The sequence below is a fragment of the Schistocerca gregaria genome, chromosome X (genome assembly GCF_023897955.1).
Source record: "Schistocerca gregaria isolate iqSchGreg1 chromosome X, iqSchGreg1.2, whole genome shotgun sequence".
NCBI lineage: Eukaryota > Metazoa > Arthropoda > Insecta > Orthoptera > Acrididae > Schistocerca > Schistocerca gregaria.
This window is the reverse complement of record NC_064931.1, coordinates 791,954,111-791,978,727: the sequence shown is the minus strand read 5'-3', so window position 1 is coordinate 791,978,727 and position 24,617 is coordinate 791,954,111. Positions and strand designations below refer to the sequence as shown.

Below are 24,617 nucleotides of genomic sequence, written 5' to 3'. Positions count from 1 at the left end.
CTTTGAATGTTTTTCTTTAAAACAGTCGCTACATTGCAAATCAATAATTTCAAACTGAAGGTCTGCGGGTAACGCTTCTATGTCGACGTCAAAGGGATTTTGAAATTTCTTGATATCGTTTGAATTTGCATCGATATCTGAAAAACGTGATTCAAAATTAATTTTTAAAGTGCCCAAAGCTTCAATTGCGAAAGTTACAGGAAACAGAATCCCAGTTTCGCATGTATTAAAATGCGTGAAGCATACTTTGTTCAACTGAGATTGAAACAAAGCAATCTTTTGTAGAAAGGACTTAACATGCGTGTATAAATCAGGCAGAAACTGGTTTTCACCTTGCAATTTTAAATTAAGGTCGTTCATATGTTTGGTTAAGTCTGTATAAAATGCTAGGTTCGATAACCACTCACCGTTCCGGAACTCAGCCAGAGGGCGATTCCTTTAGTTCAAAAAAATTTCAGTTACTGTTCGGAGTTCAAAAAAACGGGTCAGAACTTTACCGTAGCTAAGCCAACGCACTGCAGAATAATGTGGCAAGTCGCTTGCCTCAATATCTTCAAGAAACTCGCGGAACTGGCGATGACTGAGTGCATGAGATCTGATATAATTAACAACTGAAATAACTGGCTTTAAAAACTTCTGACATATGTAAATGTTTTCCACACAAAGATTGTTGGTGAATAATACAATGCACTACTAATGGTTTTGAGCCACCGTCATTTTATACGGCCTTAGAAACAACAGCACCTTTATTTTTCCCACTGGGTAGATCTTGGCCCTTATGACTTCGTGGAGGAGTCAATGTGGCCCGCGGACTAACACGTTTGGAGACCCCTGTGCTAGGTTATCATTGCACCGTAGCACTGAACTGGTATACTTTCATGGCACACAAGTTATAAAAGCATCAAATACGGGAGGTCTTTAACTACCAGTATGTAATTTTCTGTCATTTTGTTATAACAAATCATACCTAAAACGACTCGTTTTTGTAAGATTCTCAGTTTGCTGATGCTTTGAAACAGGTTATCTCCATGAAGATAAACTTCGTATTTGTCGGTTTATTTATTATACAGTATGTAGTATGAATATAACCCGTTTCAAAGCATCAGCAAACTGAGAATCTCACAAAAACGTAGCGTGGTTTACATGTTCTGCTTTTGTCGTAAAACCGACGCCATCTCTCACTGGCCAGATTCCTCTACACGAGACAGAAATCTGAAGCCAGATTCTCCACTTCACGTTTCGAAATGTAGTGAAATGCGAAATTCCAAGCTGTGACGTCACCAGCTCCTATGTTTTCGTATATTTTCAAGTCGCGTCAGAGTACGGCTTTAAGCACAGGTTTTAAAGAGCAGACATGACGCATTTGCTCCAGTTAGGAGCTTACAAGGCCAGTGCTATACCTAGCCTCTTTGCTGAGGCTATGAATCCGCCACTTACCATCCAACGGCAACTCCTCATGGGGCACATAAGATCCTCTTTGTTTCGAATTCACCAGCATACCAAACCGTTGCTCACACTACTTTGGGGCAGATCTTGCACGAGCAACGAGGTCATTTGGGATCGGCGTGAAGTACGAGCTAGAGATAGTTGATACAGGACAAGTGCTAACTCATACCAGGGATGGAACCGACTGGCACATTGGTTACTGAAGATTTTAGATTTAGTGCATACGGCAGAGACTCTACTTCTGCTTTTTTAGGGCTAGATTTTATGCAATTTTATATTAAAGTTGCAAGTACAGGGCGGTGCTAAGTAGGTGTTTGAAAGATTTTGTCCACTACGACGGAATAAGGGGTGATGTATTCTTATTATTATATTCATACTACAGCACACAACCTGAACTTTAATACAGATGCATATCAAAGTGTTTCCTTCTACAGCAGTGACTGTGTAGAGCCTTGATCTGAATTCTGTGATGATTTTCTGATGAACATCATTTTCGGCTGCTCGAATCTCTCTGGAAATTACAGTTTGAAGATCATGCAGCGTTGTAGGAACATCTTTGGAGGCACTGTACTTCAGATAACGGCATAAGAAATAATCGCTCTGGTTGAGATCGTGACTGTAAGGGTAGCATTCCACACCAGGTCCAGTGAATGGTAATTTGTCAAGGCCAATAATCCGATAGCTGAATGTCGCCTGAAGAAAATGGAGGACACCTGCAGCACGGCGTGAAAGTGCTCCATCTTTCATGAACCAGTAGTTTCAGAGCATTCGGTGGTGTTGATCTTTCCCTAATCCTCCTAAACGGGTACTGGTCTGAGCGTGCTACGCTGATCTAATGGGTGAATAGTTTTCCTATGGCGGCCGGTGTTTTCCAGCACCTTTTGGAAAGAAACTTCTGAGAATTGTGGCAGAAAGCAGTGCTTAACAGAGACGCTATTAGCGGGAGTAGCAAACAAAGGACATGCCTGTAGTCTGCTTCTGAGTCCGATTGGCTGAATGGGCTAAATGTCCAAAAATTTCATGGAAATTTTTGGAACTTGTGAAATCAGGGAGTCAGCCGATATCTGTCACGAGGTTAGGAGAAGTCACTTGCTCTCTGGGGTGGCGCTGGTGTTAGAAAGTAACTGACTTTCTGGTGTAGGGAGTAAGTAATCCTTTGTGACCAAACAAGTTATGTCTTGTAGTACAGAAAACCGAAAGAATCCCAATGTGATTCCCGTGCGTGGGCGTGGAATTCTGCTTTTTCGATATTTCTAGCGAAGGCTGTGATTTCGTGAGAGTACACTTGTTTGAGTGAAGATGCATTATATCTGATCGCGGAGTCTGTAGTTAGCTGGAGGTAAAAAATGTAAATGTCGTGTGACTAGGGCCTCCCGTACGATAGTCCGTTCGCCGGGTGCAACTCTTTTGATCTGACGCCACTTTTTCGACTCGCGCATCGATTGGGATGAAATGATGATGGTTAGGACAACACAACACCCAGTCCCTGAGTAGAAAAAATCTCCAACGCAGCCGGGAATCGAACCCGGTCCCTAAGGATTGACATTCTGTCGCGCTGACCACTTTTTTTTTTTTATAGTTTGATCTCATTTTGTTCGCTTTTGTTCGTTGCCTCTGCTCAGGGCGGACGTCGTAAGACATCAGTTTTAGGTTCGTTGTTGATCCATTAACTCAGTTTTTTTTTATTACAGAGGGTTGCTAACCCTCTGACCGAACACGCTGAGCCACCGTGCTGGCTTTTTCCTTTTGTTCGCTGCATCTGCTCGGGGCGGACGTCGTAAGACATCCGTTTAAGTTCGTTGTTGATCGAATAACTCAGGTTTTTTTTTATTACAGAGGGCAGATCTGACAGAACACGCTGAGCTACCGTGCCGGCACCACGCAGTTACCGGGGGCGCACAGCAGGAGGTGGTGTTGGATGAAGAAGTGGCACTTTCTGTAACAGTTAACTTGTCATTTTGGTCTAGACACAACATTCACTATTGCTTTAACTGTGAATACTTGGGGGTGTTACCCAGAGCACAAATACCTTTAGTGTTTGGGCAAGTTACCCAGTATGTTGGAAATAAAAGTTGCCCGGACTAGTGGATGCGATTGAACGTGCATGTATGCTTACAACCACACCCTGCGACGAGCACACCACGTGTACGCCTGCCAAGTGATCCATATCAGTTCAGAGCGTAGTGCGGGCTGTGCCAGTGTGAGTGGAGCAGTGCAAAGGTGAGTCTAGGAAACCGCGTGATCAGTTGTATTCTGAGAAGTTCAGTGGTGCCACAGTGCTGGCAAATAGTTGCATACTCACTTATTCCGAACACTGCATCAGACAGGATGTGTTTCGAACAAGTCAAGAAACATTCCGAAATGTGCCCGGACACCAGAAAATGTGGCGGAGTTCACCAGAAATGCTTCAAATTTCTACCAAAGCAACCCGACGCCTGTCGCAAGAGACAAGCATATCAGACGAATACTCCATCTGGACCTGCACGTGCATCCCCACCGAGTGACTGTTGTTGATGCATTACAACGAACAGATGTTCCTCAGCGCCTCAAGTTTTGTGAGTGGCTGTTCACTGAGATAACAATGAATGGCTTGGAGATGGACCTGTCCTTTATGTCTGATGAATCCTGGTTTCACCTGAGTGGTTATGTCAACTCAAAGAATCACAGGTTTTGGGCAGCGGAGAATCCGCTTAACTTCCACGAAACACCGTTGTACGATCAGAATGTTGGGCTTTGATGTTCGGTGCCTGCACGCCGCAATACTAGTCCCATCTTCTTGCGTTAGACACTGACTTCGGCTCGTTAAATATCCACCATTTGGAAACCATTTGCGGCAGAATTAACGGAAGAGGAGAAGTCCTTCATTTACTTATAACTGGGTGGAGCAACTGCCCACACAGCCGGCTGAACCCTGAAGCCCATTTATACACTCTTCGCCCCTGACAAAGTTGATAGCATAGGTTAGTCTGGTCGAGGCCCTACCTGCTCATCCAGGACACCTCATCTGTCTGTGTGCGATTTCTTTGCGTGGGGAGCCTTCAAGTCTAAGGTGTTTCGCAACAACCCTCATAGTTTTCAAGAACTGCACCACAACATTTCGGATGAGATTGCAGCAGTTTCAGCAGTCCAGCTTCGATCTGCCTTCAGCAACTTACTGACCAGGGCCCAAAAGTGTCAAGACATGAATGGTGATCACTTTCAACATCTGCAATAGTCAGGTTAGTACTATATTTCCTTTCGTCTGTTGTGTTTCTTTGCACCCTGTAACTCTGTTCTCTGTGCCACTTTCATTTGCCCCACCCTGTATTTTACGTTTTACATTTGACTTCAAGTACAGCTTAAATGGTATCTTCACTACGACTGTTTACTATTTTGAATAATCATATTGCTTTTATTATCTGTTAACTAAGAGCAAACATTTCTTTCTTGCCTATGCTTTTGGAAGTCAAATCTCTGTTTGCAGTCAATGACTGTAATGAAAATAGTTATATAGACGTTTTACTATATATAATTTTTATGATGTTGTGCAGGCTATTTGTTTTAATTTCTGTCACAGATATCGTGGTACGTTCAACGAACTAGTCTCTCTTCTTATTCTCTTGTTAGCCAGTACATAATGTATTTGCCCTTACGTTCGTTTTAGGCTGTACATAATATATTTTACTAAAGACTTGAAAATAAGAATGTTATGGACGATGCAACAGTGTTGTACACTATTAGATGCCTTCATAATACTATATGAAAATAAGAATGTTATGGACGATGCAACAGTGTTGTACACTATTAGATGCAATTATAATACTATATGACGTATGTTAATTCATTAAAAAATTGTTAAAGTAAGCCAATAGCAGTTTTTATATAACTTATTCCCTGAGGATATTTTTCTTTGGTTTTCACTGCTCTCAGTTCTCAGGATGGTAGTTGAGTCATCACTTTGTAAAATTTTGTTATGTTGAATGCGATTGAGACAATATACAGAAAAAAGTTTGAAAATTTTTAAGAAGTTTGATAGGAAGCTCTAATTTTTTATAATTCTGTATTTAATTATCTGCTTAAGATCGTTTTTCCCTATTCTGATCATGTCACTTATATTCAGAATGAGTTTTCTGCAGCAGAATTTTGAGTTGTTGGTTTTTATTGAACATTTCGATTTTAAACTGTATTCGTGTTTTGTTGCACTGAGATTATCGGCCAAAGTTGCTAGAATTCCGCTAGAGACAGTTTGTGATCAGGTAGTGGTGTACATTATCCGGTATAGTGGCCCGATCTAAATCTTTTTAAGAGTAATTGTATACCTTCGGGACTTTAGTTACTGACCAGTAAAACGCCAATTCGTATGTCATGAATGGCTAGGAGACCCTGAAGTGCTTGTTCAGTTGCCTAATTGGAAAGGTTTTCCCCTATTCTCCGGGCCTGAAGGCACCTTTCTGTCGAGAAATATGAGGGCTGTGTCTCGAAGTGTGTCTGTTAAGTATTGGTGTGTGTAGTGTAGTGTCATGTTCGTGTTGGAGACGATGAGAGAAGACAGAGGGTGAAACGTGGTGCATACATTGTCCACTCCTCTTGAAAAGCACCAAGGTTTGGTTTGGTTTGGTTGTTTGGGGAAGGAGACCAGACAGCGTAGTCATCGGTCTCATCGGATTAGGGAAGGAAGTCGGCCCTGCCCTTTCGGAGGAACCATCCCGGCATTTGCCTGGAGTGATTTAGGGAAATGACGGAAAACCTAAATCAGGATGACCGGACGCGGGATTGAACCGTCGTCCTCCAGAATGCGAAAGCACCAAGGGGTCCGCTAAGCTTAACGTCTCTGTCCGACAGACCCGATCAACGGTGTCACGTGCCATCGTTTCATGAGACACTGCAGAGTGGTTTGGACTTTAACCGAAGACACTGGCGCAAACAATAAAATAATGTCGTGTGACTAGCGCCTCCCGTCGGGTAGACCGTTCGCCGGGTGCAAGTCTTTCGATTTGACGCCACTTTGGCGACTTGCGCGTCGATGAGGATGAAATGATGATGATTAGGACAACACAACACTCAGTCCCTGAGCGGATAATATCTCCAACACAGCTGGGAATCGAACCCGGGCTCTTAGGATTGACATTCTGTCCCGCTGACCACTCAGCTACAGGGGACGGACGGCGCAAATACTGGTGATCAGAAATTTTATGCCACCACCTCCTGCCCTTGCTGACTTAATTGTAGTTCTGAAAATGTCATCCACTGCCAGGATTCGAACCGTCCTATCCTCGACACGGGCACCACCACACAGGCGTGTGTTAGAGACCTCGGCTTTGTAATTACTGGCTTTGGAGATTAACCCTGTCTGACAGGTCAAAGCGAGCCTGACGACCGTTATTAAGACGGATTTTATCAGCGCAGTATTACAGAGAATTAATCCGGTTCCGCCAATAAACGTTTCCGAGTAAATCTGGGGAGCAATATGTCACGTAATTGGCCTCGCGCGCCGCTTAGCGCCGAGATTGAGTGGATTCTTGCTGCGGCCGCGAGTAAGACTTTGTACTACGCTGCAGAAGCTCCACGGATAGATGAAAGGAATGTTTCATCTGGCGACCCTGCCCGGATCTTCAGAAATTTATTTTCATCATGCACTGAAGGGCATTACCACAGTCTTAGACGGGTATTCTTTCTTTTCCCTTCACGATTAGAGTTGTTGAGTGGATGTTAAATGCTAATATTCTTTCCTTCTTTCACGATTGGAGTCTGACACATTACCTTCAGGGTTCTTATTAGCGATACATGTTGCTAACGTAACTTCACACTGGAAATAGGATGCAATACATTCTGAGAGTGAAAGATGTAAACTGCACTAAAATATCAATCGTGTCATAGATTTTCCCTGCCGACTGTAGTTACTAGTTCAAGTCCAAACATTGTGAGCCACCTTGAGATACTGATTAAGGATTCTGTTTCATCCCGCAGTATAGTAGGTTTAGAGTTATTCTTTGTAGTGAGAATTTACATTTCCTCTCCTCCGACATGAATACTCCTCAATGCAACGTATAGAAAATGCCGGAGATTACTTCTTATTGTTCCTTGCCCCTCTCTTTACCTCTTACACTAGCAAGTAGAGCGTTATGAATATCACTGCATGCCTCCATACTTTCCCTAATCTGTCGAAATTTGTTCTTCCATGGGACGTATGGTGGACGCAATAGAATAGTTGCCGTTTGCATAAAATAATGGTTTGTTAAATTTCAACAACGTTTCACGAAAAGATGGTCAAAGACAGTTTAGTGTCTCCTTACAACAATATAAATACGCGAACACCTCATCTGCTGTTTGATTATCCTGTTGCCAGCGAGTCACTGGAAACAGTAACTACTGTAAAATATCTGGTGTTCCTGTAGCTCTTAGCGCATGGAAGATCTTTTGAGGACTGTGGTATCCGTTTTTAAGGTAAGTGATTATTTCAGTGTTTTATTTCAGTTCTCTGTGTTTTGGAAGGATTGACATTTAACATACGTTTTGTTGTGGTTGGCAGGAGAGCCAACCCGTATAACTAAAGGAGGCCGAAATGCACGCGTTTTAGCTCAGGCAGGCTGGCGTGAGGTCTGGAACATGACAAGGGAATTAGAATTGAGAAAAACGGACGTAGCTGGTGGAATACCTAACTTTAATCCATTAATGGAGAACGTCGCTCTTTATGGTACATGATTCACAATATCAATAGTACGGATACTGGCGCCTTGCTAGGTCTTAGCAAATACGTAGCTGAAGGCTATGCTAACTATCGTCTCGGCAAATGAGAGCGTAGAAGTCAGTGAACCATCGCTAGCAAAGTCGGCTGTACAACTGGGGCGAGTGCTAGGAAGTCTCTCTAGACCTACCGTGTGGCGGCGCTCGGTTTGCAATCACTGATAGTGGCGACACGCGGGTCCGACGTATACTACCGGACCGCGGCCGATTTAAAGGCTACCACCTAGCAAGTGTGGTGTCTGGCGGTGACACCACACGTTTCATGAAAATTTCTATAATAGAACATACAATATGACTAGATCCCACTGTTGATCAGCCGTAGAGTACCGGCCACCCGATTGTCTTTCAGTATCTGTCAGAATAATTTTTAAATTATATTTTCTTCTTCTTACTTCTTTTCAGATTGAAATTCCGCAAACTGAGAGAAAATTAAGAAGAAAATAGAATAAAGAGTGCATGAAAACGATTGTGAGTAAGGTCATGTGCAACAAAATTACTGTGAGGAATGCAGGTGAAAGGTTTTCAATAATTAGGAAAGAAAACTATCGCCACAGAAGAGCAGAGATTAAAAGCAGGAAAAATGAAATCTCAAAGAGAGGTGAAGAAGTCTGGAGTGTTCCAAAATAAAATAAACAGGCAAATGGGTGGCCATGTAAAACTAGTTACAAAGTGGCGAAGGAAGTCGGAATTTACTGGAAATAAAGGGTCTAAGGAAGAGACTGAAAAGTTCATTATGTGTCTGGAGTCATTTAAAGAAAACTGGGCACATGGTGGAGGCATTAACCGGGAGAATATTTTGCACTGTCTTTGGGATCTCTGTAAAACAGTGAGCTAAGCATTGGGTTACTGAACTGAAATAGTAACGATATGTTCCGAGGCATACTTGTTATGTTATTATTATCAGCGCAACGTATCATAAAAAGAGATATTATCACAGAAAAGACAATGACCGAGATACTGAAAGACACTTTCTGCAAACCTTGTAATTGTAGCTGTTTTATTTCCAATGTAATTAAGTGCTATAAATAAAAATTAAACATTTTTAGACTGTAAAATCTTGAACTTGGTTGGTTGCAACAACTGTAGAATCGTATCTTCGTGAGACTAATATGAAATACAACGAGTCAGATGCTGAAATGAAAGGTTTATTCAAATCCCTTAACCTAGTTTTCGACATTTTTAAAATATCTTCAGCAGGAAGCTCAGTGCTTACACCTATAACAATAACTAGGTATACAATTAAAATATAGGTTTACAGAAAAAGTGAAAAATAATTCACTGCCCTACAATGAGATATTTACACTTACTGATTACAAAATATTTTGTACGTACGTTAAAATTGTAGCCATAAGGAACCAAGGAAAGATAGCTCCTCCGTAATAGAACAGCATATGAATCATGTTGATCGTCAGAAGACAGTACTCGACAAATGTAACTTGTGATCTGACGTCGCGAATCTCTGCTATGTTAAGGAAAGTTTCGAAAGAGAGCGGGCGGTACTTGTATGCGCGGGATGCGTGCCCAAGAGTGTGAAACAGTATCACTAAAACAGCTTCAGACCATTAGAAAATTAAAACAATAACCTAGAATCAAGGGATATAGTGAACATATGACAATAAGAAAATGCAACATATGGCATTTTTTTAGGTTATCATCCAAAAAGTTTTTTTTTTAAAAACAATTAATTCTGTAAACTGTAAACTAACTTGATGTATATCATTTGTGAGGGAGGGAGGTGGAGGTGGGTGGGGGGAAGGGGGTCGGGGTGGGGAGGATGAGAGAGTGAGTAAAATATTAGAAACAATTATTATACAAAACGAGTAAAAATGTGAGAGTAAAAATTGTAGACTTTCATAAGTGTACTCTGTACCAAAGACAGAAAGGTAAACTTATATACACAAAGCATAAGTAAACTTCTAAACTGAACCATTTACATTATCAGCGTATTATTGGAGGTGGTAATACACTGAGATTCCAATAGTCATGCGATATCGATATGCACATATACAGATTGCGGTAGTATCGCGTACACAAGGTACAATAGTGCAGTGCGTTGGCGGAGCTGTCATTTGCACATAGGTGAGTCATGTGAAAAGGTGTCCGACGTGATTATGGCCGCATGACGGGAATTAAGAGACTTTGAGCGCGGGATTGTAGTTGGAGACAGACGTATGGGATGTTCCATTTCTAAAATCGTTACGGACTTCAATATTCTAAGAGACACAGTGTCAAGAATGTGCCGATAATACCAAATTTCAGGCATTACTTCTCAGCACGACCAATGTAATGGCCGACGGCCTCCACTTAACGACCGAGAACGCGTCGTTTACGAAGAGGTATCAGTGCTAACAGACGAGCAACACTGCTTAGATAACCGTAGAAATCAACGTGTGACGTACGACGAACGTATCCGGTAGAACAGTGCGGAGAAATTTGGCGTTAATGGGCTATGTCAATAGACAACCGACGCGAGTTCCTACGCTATCAGCACGACATCGCCCTCAGCGCCTCTCCTGGGCTCTTTGTATATCGGGTGGGCTCTAGACAACTGGGAAACCGTGACCTGGTCGTACGAGTCCCAAATTATGACGAATGGGTTCGAATTTGGCGTAGACCGCACGAAGTATGGACCCAGGCTGCAACAAAACACTGTGCATGCAGATGGTGGCTCCATAACGATGTGGGCTGTCTTTACATGTAATGGACTGGATCCTCCGATCAAACTGAACCGATCATTGACTGGAAATGGTTACTTTCGGCTACTTGGTGACCATTTCTAGCCATTCATGGACTTCGTGTTCCCAAAGAACGATGGATTACGATGTGCCTTTTCACCAGCCCACAATTGTTCGCGAATATTTTCAAGAACATTCTGGACAATGCGAGCGAATAATTTGGGCACCCAAATCGCACCACATGAATCCATCAAACACTTGTGGAAGATAATCGAGAGGTCAGTTCGTGCACAAAAACCTGCCCCGGCATCCCTTTCGCTATTATGGACGGCTATAGAGGCAACATGGCTCAATATTTCTGCACGATACTTCCAACGAATTTTTGAGTCCATGCCACAACGAGATGCTGCACTACGCTCGCCAAAAGGAGGTCCGACACGATATTAAGAGGTATCCCATGACTTTTGTCTCCTCAGTTTAATAGTAGGGAAGTAGGAAAAGAGGAAAATGACATCTTCATTACCGCCTGCATGACGAAAGCCCCTCTCTTATCTTGTCAAAAGTATCGGCCTGAAGCTCTCTAGGATATTTATGATTTTCAGGTTGAATCTGTTCATTTTTTGTCTCTCCTCCCCTCTCCCCTCGCCCTTACCTTCACTCACAGATGATGTACTTGAAGTTATTTTACAGTTTACGTAATTCATTGGTTTACAAAAGAATTGGGTGAAAACCTAATAAAATACTATATGTTACGTCTTCGTATTATCATATGGTCACTGAATCATTTGCTTCTATGTTACGGGTTTAATGTTTTAATGGTTTTCAATCATTTCAGTGATATTTTCATGCTATTGCGCAAACATCGCGCGCGACTTTAAAACTATCTCTAACCTAGACAAGATATGGCGTTCGACTTTGTACCAACGACGTGCAATCGATCACTTGTAATCGAGAGAAATTGCACTAGCCAGAGATAGTTTTAAAGTTGAAAGCACGTGACGAGTGGTGGCGCCATCTAAGCGCTCTATATAAGTGGGACCTCCAGCGCCTAGCAGCCAGTCGCCGACTCACCTCAGAAGATATTGCCCGCAGCCGGCAACGAAACGTCGGGAAGGAGAAGAAATTTTATGTATGGACCACGGCAATTCAGCCTGGAAGTTTTATTTAATGAAGACGCCGGCCGTGAAAGCTTACATGCTATGTATATGGTATTGTTTGTAGCCGCACTGTCCTTTCGAGCTATTCTCTCGATAAATCCGCGGCAGAAAAACGCGTTCCTTAGAAGTGATTTTTTATTATTATTTTACATCATTCTATCCCGTGACGTTATCCCTAGATATTTTATCGATGTTTGGGGTGAGCTGCTATAATGCGCTTGTATGTATTGTTTTTTGCTGTTGTTGATCCATAAATATAGAACTGGGGGAGAGTGAATTGTGGTGTCACCATATAGCCTACTTGCTGCGCAGATTGGATTGGCTAACTTAACGTTCCTAACCGTCGAAATCAACACCATCAAAAGTATCACATTCTCATACTACATTATCGAATCCCGAAAGGTCTAAGTTTTAACAGCGGGACATTCCCCACATTCTGATGATCAGAATCTGTAAGTCAACATCTCCCACCACTTTATCGTCAAATACTTGTATTTCCGACTGTATTCTTCCGCACGAACGACGCCACATGAGTTCGCGTTAGTGATTCAGATAACACAAAGGGAAATTTTCTACAAACTGCAGAGCTTACGGAAGATCAAGCTGGTCCAGTTTTCTCCTAGATAAGACATGAGTTGCTGGGAAAATAGTGCCTGCCTTTCCCTGTTTTCCTAAAATTACACGCAGAAGTGAACTAACAGATGAGAGTAGAGGGGAAAGCGGAGGATCACCCCTGTCCTACTTTCTCACTACATCTATATCTACGTACAGACTCCGCATAGTGCGAGGTGGAGGATATTCTGTACCACTGCTGGTCGTTTCCTTTTCTGTTCCACTCGAAAATCGAGCGAGAACAAAACGCCTGTCTACTTGTCTTCGCAGGAGCCCTAATCTCTCTCATCTTATCTTCATGGTCTTTATGCGAAAGGTACATTGTCGGAAGTAGAATTGTGCTGCAGTAGCGTCACAAGTTGGTTCTCTAAATTTTCTCAATACTGATCCTCGAAAGGAACGTCACTTTTCCTCCAGCGATTCCCATTTGAGTTCCCGAAGCACCACCGTCATACTTGCGTCTTGCATGAAGCTATCAGTAACAAATATAGCAGCCCGCCTTTGAATTATTTCGGTGTCTTCCGTTAATAAGACCTGATGAGGATCCCAAGCACTTGAACAGTACTCAACAATGACTCGCATTAGTGTCCTGTATGCGATCTCCTTTACATATGAACCACACTTTACTAAAATTCTCCCAATAAATTGAAGTCGACCACTCTACTGCTACAGTCCTTACATGTTCATTCCATTTCGTACTGCCTTGCAGCGTTACACGCAGACATTTAAACAACGTGACTGTCAGCGCACTGCTAATACCGTATTCAAACATTATGATTTGGTTTTCATACTCATCTACATTAACTTACATTTTTCTACATTTAAAGCTGGTTGGCTTTCATTACAACAACTAGAAATTTTGTCTAAGTTATTCTGTATCGTGCTACAGTCACCCAACGACGGTACCTTCCCGTATGTCACAGCATCATCAGAAAACAGCCTCAGGTTGCTGCGTACCCCGTCCACCAGACCATTTATGTATGTAGAAAATAACAGCAGACTTGTAACACTTCTCTGCGGCACTCATGAATATACCCTTGCCTCTGATTGACACTCGACGTCGAGGACAACATACTGGGTACTGTTACTTAAAAAATATTTGCTCTTGCGCTGATATCCATAGCGCTCATCAGCGTCAATTCTCCGGTACTCTGCATATAACAGGAAAACAGGTAAACGACTCTTAAGAAATTTGAGTAAAATGTTTCTGTTCCTTTCTAAGACAGGTGCAACGTACTATGGTGTAATGTGGTTATTGTAGTGCACATCTATGTTTCAGTTGAGACTGTACCTTAAGGTAAGCAGGATCGCCAACGAGGAGCTGTAGGCCGGACTTGGCGGCCTCGGTGAGTGTGAGCGCGTAGTAGCCTGCGATGCCGAACAGGTCGCACGCCAGCGTCAGCAGCACGCGCTCGGGGTAGCCCTTCACCTGCCGCCGGAACAGCACCTGCAACCAGCCCTGCTGTTCAGACTAGACGCACAGTGTGTAGCGATATAGCCTCTGCGGCTTGTTTGTAAATCGTATTCACTAAAGAGTCATAACAAGATGACCGCCTTTGTGACGCAGTACAGTAGCGATTGTATGTGACATGTATCGACAACAGCTTGGTACGTTTCTGGAGATATACTGATCAATCTGGTCCAGTTTTCTTCTAGATAAGACAGGGATTGCTGGGAAAATAGTGCCTGCCTTGTCCTAAAATTATACGCAGAATTGAACTAACAGTCTGGAGATATGTGGCACCAGACGTCTATGCACAGGTCACGCAGTTCCCATTATATATAGGCCGGCAGCTTGTGGCAGCGCAGCTGGCGCAAAAGATTTTGTGTGGTGGTGTGGCTGTGGTTACAGTGCACATACCCCTGAGGTTCGCCGATGACATCATAATTCTGTCAGAGACAGCAAAGGACTTGGAAGAGCAGTTGAACGGAATGGACAGTGTCTTGAAAGGAGGATATAAGATGAACATCAACAAACATCCTTTTAAATAAATTAGAATTCTATGGTGTCACGGGCAGTGCTGCAAAATGGTTCAAGTCATACCTCGCTAACAGGAAACAAAGGGAGTCAGTGCAAGGGACTAGTGAATTAAGTCATCAGTCATCATCAGAATGGAAAGAAATTACATGTGGTGTCCCACAAGGATCCATCTTAGGGCCATTGCTTTTTCTTGTGTACATTAATGATCTCTCATCAGTTACACTGCCAGAAGCAGAGTTCGTTGTGTTTGCAGATGATACAAGTATTGAATAAATAATATGTCGAGTGTAGTTCTAGAAAGATCTGCTAATGATATTTTCATGGATATTAATAAATGGTTTAAAGCCAACTCATTGACATTAAACTTTGAAAAGACTCACTACATGCAATTCAGAACCTGTAAGAGGTTTCCACCCAGCATATGCATAAAGTATGAAGAAGAGCAGATAGAAGAGGTTGACAGTCTTAAATTCCCGGGATTACAACTTGATAATAAATTCAGTTGGGAGGAGCACACCACAGAACTGCAGTAATGCCTTAACAAATCTGTATTTGCATTTCGAGTGTTAGCAGACATAGGCGACATAAAAGTGAAAAAGCTTGTATACTTTGCCTACTTTCATTCATAATGTCATATGGTATAATATTTTCGGGTAACTCTTCAAGTCAAACGAAAGTTTTCAGAGTCCAAAAGCGTGTAATACGTATTATTTGTGGAGTAAACTCACGGACGTCTTGTAGAAACCTCTTCAAAGAACTGGGTATACTAACTACTGCCTCTCAGTACATTTACTCCTTAATGAAATTTGTCCTAAATAATATATCTCTTTTTTCCAACAAACAACTCAGTTCATACGTACAATACCAGAACCAAAATTATCTGCACAAGGAATTAAATGCACTTACTTTAGTTCAAAAAGGGGTCCACTACTCAGGAACACTCATCTTCAATAATTTGCCAGAAAACATAAAAGATTTAGTTACAAATAAAGATCAGTTTAAAAGGTGCCTGAAAGACTTACTAGTGGCCAACTCCTTCTACTCCACTGACGAATTTTTAACAGAAACAAATGATGTGTTGTATATATTTATGCTATTAGTATTGTCATTTCAACTTTAAAAAAGGTGACATGTTCCACGTGAACGAGGATCTCCTCAACACGGATCTATAGAACGAAAAACTAATCTACTCTAATCTAAAAGCAAAGCGAGGATAATGGAATGTAGTCGAATGCAATGTAGTCGAATTAAGTCGAGTGATGCTGAGGGAATTAGATTACGAAATGAGACACTTAAATTAGTAAAGGAGGTTTGCTATTTGGGGAGCAAAATAACTGATGATGGTCGAAGTAGAGAGAATATAAAATGTTGACTAGCAATGGCAAGGAAAGCGTTTCTGAAGAAGAGAAATTTGTTAACATCGAGTATAGATTTAAGTGTCAGGAAGTCGTTTCTGAAAGTATTCGTATGGAGTGTAGCCATGTATGGAAGTGTAAACATGGATGACAAATAGTTTGGACAAGAAGTGAACAGAAGCTTTCTAAATGTGGTGCTACAGAAGAATGCTGAACATTAGATAGGTAGATCGCATAACTAAAGAGGAGGTATTGAATAGGGTTGTGGGGAAGAGAAGTTTGTGGCACAACTTGACTAGAAGAAGGGCTCGGTTGGCAGGATATGTTCTGAGGCATCAAGGGATCACCAATTTAGTATTGGAGGGCAGCGTGGAGGGCAAAAATCGTAGAGGGAGGCCAAGAGATGAATACACTAAGTAGATTCAGAAGGATGTAGGTTGCAGTAGGTACTGGGGGATGAAGAAGCTTGCACGGGATAGAGTAGCATGGAGAGCTGCATCAAACCAGTCTCAGAAAGTGGTAATGAAAAGTGAACTCGACGACCACAACAACAACAATCCCTGATATGCAAAATTATGTTCCCCGTGATCAGGAAACTGACGCTCTCCATTCAATCACTTTTCAGTTACTTTTAAAAGGTAATGAAACATGTCGCGCAACTGATAACGTCTTCTAAAATCTTATTTTAACAGGGGTAAGCACACCTTTAAAAGTCAGTGGTCATGCATGAAATACACAGTTAAGCCACTACAATATAGCGCATTTTAGTCAAGGGAGGCATGTAATTATGAAATTAAAATGCACGCTCGTAAAAGATGCTATTTATTTCCCTTAACGAACATTCAAGTGGGTAACCCTTGAACAAGGCAGCAAGGAATGCAAAGGTAGAGAGCAGTTATCTTTAATTCCGATCTCGGTACCAATTTTAGGATCGTGTAATGAATATAGCCAATAGTCAAGTGAAGAGCATATCAGAAAGTGGTACTGAAAAGTGAACTCGAAAGAACAATCAATTGACAGACGCAAAATGCATCCTTAAGATCAAACAACTAAGTGGGCTCATCAGTTACCGAAACGATTAACTCCACGAGGTCAACAAATACAGTGCCCCCTGAGCTGTTCCACAGGAAAGCACTGCTGATCGAATCTCACCCAATAAATTTCCAGTACTCGGCTGCGTGCGCGCCAGCTGTGACCGGCAGTTAATAGCGTACTGCACACATACATTACTGGCCATTAAAATTGCTACACCATGAAGAAATGCAGATGATAAACGAGTATTCATTGGACAAATGTATTATACTAGAACTGACATGTGACTACATTTTCAGGCAACTTGGGTGCATAGATCCTGAGAAATCAGTACCCAGAACAACCACCTCTGTCCGTAATAACGACCTTGATACGCCTGGGCATTGAGTCAAACAGAGCTTGGACGGCGTTCCGTATTACTCTCCTGCACCCACCGATTCAAAAGTAGTGACTGGCGTATTGTGACGAGCCAGTTGCTCCGCCGCCATTGACCAGACGTTTTCAATTGGTGAGAGATCTGAAGTGTGTGCTGGCCAGGGCAGCAGTCGAACATTTTCTGTATCCAGAAAGGCCCGTACAGGACCTGCAATATGTGGTCGTGCATTATCCTGCTGAAATGTAGGGTTTCACAGAGATCGAATGAAGGGTAGAGCCACGGGTCGTAACACATTTGAAATGTAACGTCCACTGTTCAAAGTGCACTCAATGCGAACATGAGGTGACCGAGACGTGTAACCAATGGCACTCCATACCATCACGCTGGGTGATATGCCAGTATGGCGATGACGATACACGCTTCCAATGTGCGTTCACCGCGATGCCTCCAAACACAGATGCGACCATCATTATGCTGTGAACAGAACCTCGATTCATCCGAAAAACTGACGTTTTGCCATTCGTGCACCCAGGTTCGTCGTTGAGTAGACCATCGCAGGCGCTCCTGTCTGTGATGCAGCGTCAGGGGTAACCGCAGCCATGGTCACCGAGCTGATAGTCAATGCTGCTACAAACCTCGTCGAACTGATCGTGTAGATGGTAGTTGTCGTGCAAATGTCCCCATATGTTGACTCAGTGATCCAGACGTGGCTGCACGATCTGTTACAGCCATGCGGATAAGATGCCTGTCATCTCGACTGCTAGTGATACGAGGCCGTTGGGATCCAGCACGGCGTTCCGTATTACTCTCCTGCACCCACCGATTCCATATTCTGCTAACAATCATTTGATCTCGACCAACGCGAGCAGCAATGTCGCAATACGATAAACCGCAATCGCGATAGGTTACAATCTGACCTTTATCAAAGTCGGAAACGTGATGGTACGCATTTCTCCTCCTTACACGAGGCATCACAACAGCGTTTCACCAGGCAACGCTGGTCAACTGCCGTTTGTGTATGAGAAATCGGTTGGAAACTTTTCTCATGTCAGCACGTTGTAGGTGTCGCTACTGGTGCCAACCCTGTGTGAATGCTCTGGAAAGCTAATCATTTGCATATCACAGCATCGTCTTCCTGTCAGTTAAATTTCGCGTCTGTAGCACGTCATCTTCGTGGTGTAGCAATTTTAATGTCCAGTAGTGTATTTGTCTGTTTTGGCCTCTAGACGATGCCAGCAAGACCGTCGTTCACGGAGGCAGGAGACAGAGTGTCTCCAAACAGGAATTCTAACTTGTCTCTCAAGTTTTGGAAAAGCTCCAAGTCATACACCAGTGACGATAATGATTCCGAGCGCCGCCCAAACTCCAGCTACGTTTTAACAAGATTGCGACCATTGCTCCACTCCAGAATTTCGACAGAGGGCCAGCAAGAGTGAGACTTTTTGTTTATTTTATGGGCTGGAGCACGGACCGAAACTAATCGTCTTTCTAGCCACGGCCAGAGCAGCTGTTGAGACGTTGTGTCTTTCGGTACCCTCAGAAAATTTCATCTGCCGTTTTTTTTTTTTTTTAAGTTAAGGAGAAATTCCTCCATATAGGCATCGCACTTTTGCACGAGCGCTTTCTTGTCATCCGGATCACTATCTCCCATCGTGCTAACACAGCCAACTCCGAAACGGGGAAAGTGCGAGGGTGGAAGCTTTATTGACCATGAAGACCACTTAAAGCTACACGTTTATGGCTGTGGCGAAGGTCCAATGTTTGCGTCCTTGCACCATCTCTCTCTACTAGGCTGTTATACTGAATAAACAGCTTCTCAAAAACTGCAGTGAACAGCTAATTCATTTCCTATATTGGCCGTAGGCAACATGTGGAATTAGATGTGCATTTTACATACAGTAATACGAATTATGAAAAGAACGTCTCAGTTGCTCATTAATCATGTTAATAGACCTGTGGAGTACTGTTAGAGCATGAAAATATGAATAAAATATGTAGAGTGGTGCTACATCAATAATTGAGCCACTATTCAATGTGGTCCATAAGGTTCAAATCAGGAAAATTTCGTGGCCATATTTCAGTTTGTGTTCTTATCATGTTCCTCAAATCACTGCAGGACGATTGTGAGCTTATGACAGACATTTATCATACTGGAATATGCCACTGCTGTCGGAGAAGACATCAAACTTGAAGGGATGGACGTAACCTACAATTATGTTCACGTAGTCCACAGTTGCCATGGTGTCTTCGATTGCTACTACAGGTACCATGGAAGCCCATGTGAATGACCCCGTAGCATAATACTGTCCCTGAACAACGTTAGCACCATAACAATAGCAAACACTTCAACTGCCGGGAGACATCACCGGGGAAACAATATGCTTTCCTCAAGGTTAGCAGTAACTTCAATTAACAATCAAGGTTTATTCAGCAATAAATGAATTTTATAAGCTTACATGTGTGAGAAAGCTTTAAGTGGACATTCTTACTATGCAAGAAACACTTTGTGTAAGAATGAACTGCTGACCTAAAATTTGAGAGAGACTAGCATTGTAATATGAGCATGCAAACCATCTAATACAGACTTCAATTTCTAGAAGCCCAGGAGTTTCAATATAAGGGTATCAAGATCGTTTACGGAGATTTCAACTGCAGAAGCACAGGGCTATGAAACTACAGACAAGAACTGAGATGAACTGGAAAGCTGGGTGAAAATGGAAGGCCTGGAACTCATACACATTCCTAAGCCCAGACCATCTTTTCAAAGCGAAAGAGGGTGCAAGGGCTACAATCCGAAAAAAATTTTCATTAATTCGCAAGCACGTCAACATGTTCAAAAAAATGGTTCAAATGGCTCTGAGCACTATAGGACTTAACATCTGTGGTCATCAGTCCCCTAGAACTTAGAACTACTCAAACCTAACTAACCTAAGGACATCACACACATCCATGCCAGAGGCAGGATTCAAACCTGCGACCGTAGCAGTCACGCGGTTCCGGACTGAGCGCCTTAACCGCGAGACCACCGCGGCCGGCACGTCAACATGTAGTAAAAATTTACGGAACATATACCAAAAACACAGCATAATACCATGACGTGTATTTCAGTCCAGAAGAAATTTCCGTTAACCCTTTGACCGCCATTTTTTCCAAAGGCATTGATGTATGGTTATTTTAATAAATATCGTTCTCAAAAGCAGCAAATGAAAAAAAACATTTCCCACTGTTTCATTTTCCAACACGTGGAGGGGTGGGACATGCAGTACCCCCATGGTTTCAGAAGATAACTGTGCAAAAATTACAAAACTACAGAAAATAGAAACAAATCAGTGGACGTAGCATCTATCAGGCATTGTAACTCATATTACAGATGGCCAATTTGGGCTTTGTTTGTGATGCGGCAAGCATCATTGCAAACGCGCATTTCCTTGATGCGATGTGTCCGGGAAAGCGCAAAGGCAACCCGCTTCACAAATGTAGTAATAGGGTTGTCTAGACGCAGGTGCGAACAAATTCAGTGTAGCAACACGGAAACGAGGGTCAACAATGAAACTTGATGACAGCATGTGAAACAGGTGCAATCTATAACTAGAAGAATTCGGCAAACCATTAGCATGCTTCCCTTTCTCAGCGGGACGTTGATAAACATCAGTAACATGCAGAAAATTCCAACTGGTTCCCTGCTCACATATCGTGGGCTGCATACGTCCCGATATTAGTCAAAGGATTAAACGAGGATTCAACTTCAAGTGACGCACTGAGAAAGTTTCTCAAAAGAAGTGAGGTTTACGTAGTCCTGGTAAAAAGTCTCTCGAAAGCACATACTTTGTGGGTATGGAACGCAATAATCAGAATAGTCAGAAACAATCTGAAAAACTTGTAAGGAAGTTGCAGGATAGGTTGTGCTGAGAAATAATTGTTAAGGAAAAGATTCGATATTTTGCTCATTTTTCGAGTTAATTAGCATTGAAATTAATAGGATCTTGTGCGCGAAAATTCAAGTTGCTAGCCATGTAAGATTAGTGTTCAAACAATGTTCAAATTTGTGTCAAATCGTATGGGACTTACCTGCTAAGGTCATCAGTCTCTAAGCTTACACATTACTTAACCTAAATTATCCTAAGGACAAACACGCACAACCATGCCCGAGGGAGGACTCGAACCTCCGCCGGGACCAGCCGCACAGTCTATGACTGCAGCGCCTAACACCGCTCGGCTAATCCCGCGCGGCTAAGATTAGTGTCAGATGCTTTCATAGCAAGGATGATAGCGCATGAGACTGCTCAGCGTTTGGCTCGGGTTCGATCCTTACCACCGTCCCAAGTCCAATTATCGTAGCGCTCTCTTGTTCGGTTTTAGGAAACTAAACGGAGGACACATTTCGCTACACCGTCTCTAGCGAGCTGCTTGAATCTGCGCACGCAATGGCCGGATTGGTTAACTTCAGCGCTAATTAACCCTAGAATACTACGGCGTGAAACGTAAATAACAGAGTGGGGTAAAAATTCACCCCGCATATTTTCTAAATTATCTCTATTTAAATAAAGATTCTGGGAAGCACTATGCAACATTTATTAAAAAGTAATGTTAATTTTTTACAATATGATAAAATCAGTAATAATTAAAGAATCAATGTATTTTATTACATCACTGGTATTAACCTTTATATTATAACACTCCGAAACACAGAAGAACATATACACTACTCGACATTAAAATTGCTACACCATGAAGAAATGCAGATGATAAACGAGTATTCATTGGACAAATATATTATACTAGAACTGACATTTGATTACATTTTCACGCAATTAGGGTACATAGATCCTGAGAAATCAGTACCCAGAACAACCACCTCTGGCCGTAATAACGACCTTGATACGCCTGGGCATTGAGTCAAACAGAGCTTGGACGGCGTGTACAGGTACAGCTGCCCATGCAGTTTCAACATTATAGCAGGGTTCATCAAAAGTAGTGACTGGCGTATTGTGACGAGCCAGTTGCTCCGCCACCATTGACCAGACGTTTTCAATTGGTGAGAGATCTGAAGAGTGTGCTGGCCAGGGCAGCAGTCGAACATTTTCTGTATCCAGAAAGGCCAGTACAGGACCTGCAACATGCGGTCGAGCATTATCCTGCTGAAATGTAGGGTTTCGCAGGGATCGAATGAAGGGTACAGCCACGGGTCGTAACACATCTGAAATGTAACGTCCACAGCTCAAAGTGCCGCCAATGCGAACAAGAGGTGACCGAGACGTGTAACCAATGGCACCCCATACCATCACACCGGGTGATACGCCAGTATGGCGATGACGAATACACGCTTCCAATGTGCGTTCTCCGCGATGTCGCCAAACACAGATGCGACCATCATGATGCTGTAAACAGAACCTGGATTCATCCGAAAAAATGACGTTTTGCCATTCGTGCACCCAGGTTCGTCGTTGAGTACACAGCGTAAATGGTAACCGCAGCCATTGTCTCCGAGCTGATAGTCCATGGTGCTGCTAACGTCGTCGAACTGTTCGTGCAAATGGTTGTTGTCTTGCAAAAGTCCCATCTGTTGACTCAGTGATCCAGACGTGGCTGCACGATCCGTTACAGCCATGCGGATAAGATGCCTGACATCTCGACTGCTAGTGATACGAGGCCGTTGGGATCCAGCACGGCGTTCCATATTACCCTCCTGAACCCACCGATTCCATATTCTGCTAACAGTCATTGGATCTCGACCAACGCTAGCAGCAATATCGCGATACGATAAACCGCAATCGCGATACGCTACAATTCGACCTTTATCATAGTCGGAAACGTGATGGTACGCACTTCTCCTCCTTACAGGAGGCATCACAACAACGTTTCACCAGGCAACGCCGGTCAACTGCTGTTTGTGTATGAGAAATCGGTTGGAAACTTTCCTCATGTCAGCACGTTGTAGGTGTCGCCACCGGCGTCAACCTTGTGTGAATGCTCTGAAAAGCTAATCATTTGCGTATCACAGCATCTTCGTGCTGTCGGTTAAATTTCGACTCTGTAGCACGTCATCTTCGTGGTGTAGCAATTTTAATGGTCAGTAGTGTAATAAAACAAATTGAAACAACAAGTATTATTCAGTGCAGTATGACAAATAATATGTACAATCCTGGAAATGGAAAAAAGAACACATTGACAAAGGTGTGTCAGACCCACCATACTTGCTCCGGACACTGCGAGAGGGCTGTACAAGCAATGATCACACGCACGGCACAGCGGACACACCAGGAACCGCCGTCAGTGTCAGCCAGTTTGCCCTGGCATACGGAACTCCATCGCAGTCTTTAACACTGGTAGCATGCCGCGACAGCGTGGACGTGAACCGTATGTGCAGTTGACGGACTTTGAGAGAGGGCGTATAGTGGGCATGCGGGAGGCCAGGTGGACGTACCTCCGAATTGCTCAACACGTGGGGCGTGAGGTCTCCACAGTACATCGATGTTGTCGCCAGTGGTCGGCGGAAGGTGCACGTGCCCGTCGACCTGGGACCGGACCGCAGCGACGCACGGATGCACGCCATGACCGTAGGATCTTACGCAGTGCCATAGGGGACGGCACCGCCACTTCCCAGCAAATTAGGGACACTGTTGCTCCTGGGGTAACGGCGAGGACCATTCGCAACCGTCTCCATGAAGCTGGGCTACGGTCCCGCACACCGTTAGGCCGTCTTCCGCTCACGCCCCAACATCGTGCAGCCCGCCTCCAGTGGTGTCGCGACAGGCGTGAATGGAGGGACGAATGGAGACGTGTCGTCTTCAGCGATGAGAGTCGCTTCTGCCTTGGTGCCAATGATGGTCGTATGCGTGTTTGGCACCGTGCAGGTGAGCGCCACAATCAGGACTGCATACGACCGAGGCACACAGGGCCAACACCCGGCATCATGGTGTGGGGAGCGATCTCCTACACTGGCCGTACACCTCTGGTGATCGTCGAGGGGACACTGAATAGTGCACGGTACGTCCAAACCGTCATCGAACCCATCGTTCTACCATTCCTAGACCGGCAAGCGAACCTGCTGTTCCAACAGGACAATGCACGTCCGCATGTATCCCGTGCCACCCAACGTGCTCTAGAAGGTGTAAGTCAACTACCCTGGCCAGCAAGATCTCCGGATCTGTCCCCCATTGAGCATGTTTGGGACTGGATGAAGCGTCGTCTCACGCGGTCTGCACGTCCAGCACGAACGCTGGTCCAACTGAGGCGCCAGGTGGAAATGGCATGGCAAGC

At 43.5% G+C, this 24,617-nt stretch overlaps 1 protein-coding gene across 1 annotated transcript in view; it reads right to left on the bottom strand.

Moving 5' to 3' along the window:
- Positions 1-24,617, bottom strand: part of LOC126298324 (uncharacterized) — an 897,680-nt gene that overhangs the window by 310,076 nt on the left and 562,987 nt on the right. Inside the window, exon 5 of the mRNA XM_049989621.1 lies at positions 13,905-14,060. Within this exon, the coding sequence (XP_049845578.1) occupies positions 13,905-14,060 (156 nt within the window). The remainder of the gene's footprint in view (positions 1-13,904; positions 14,061-24,617) is intronic.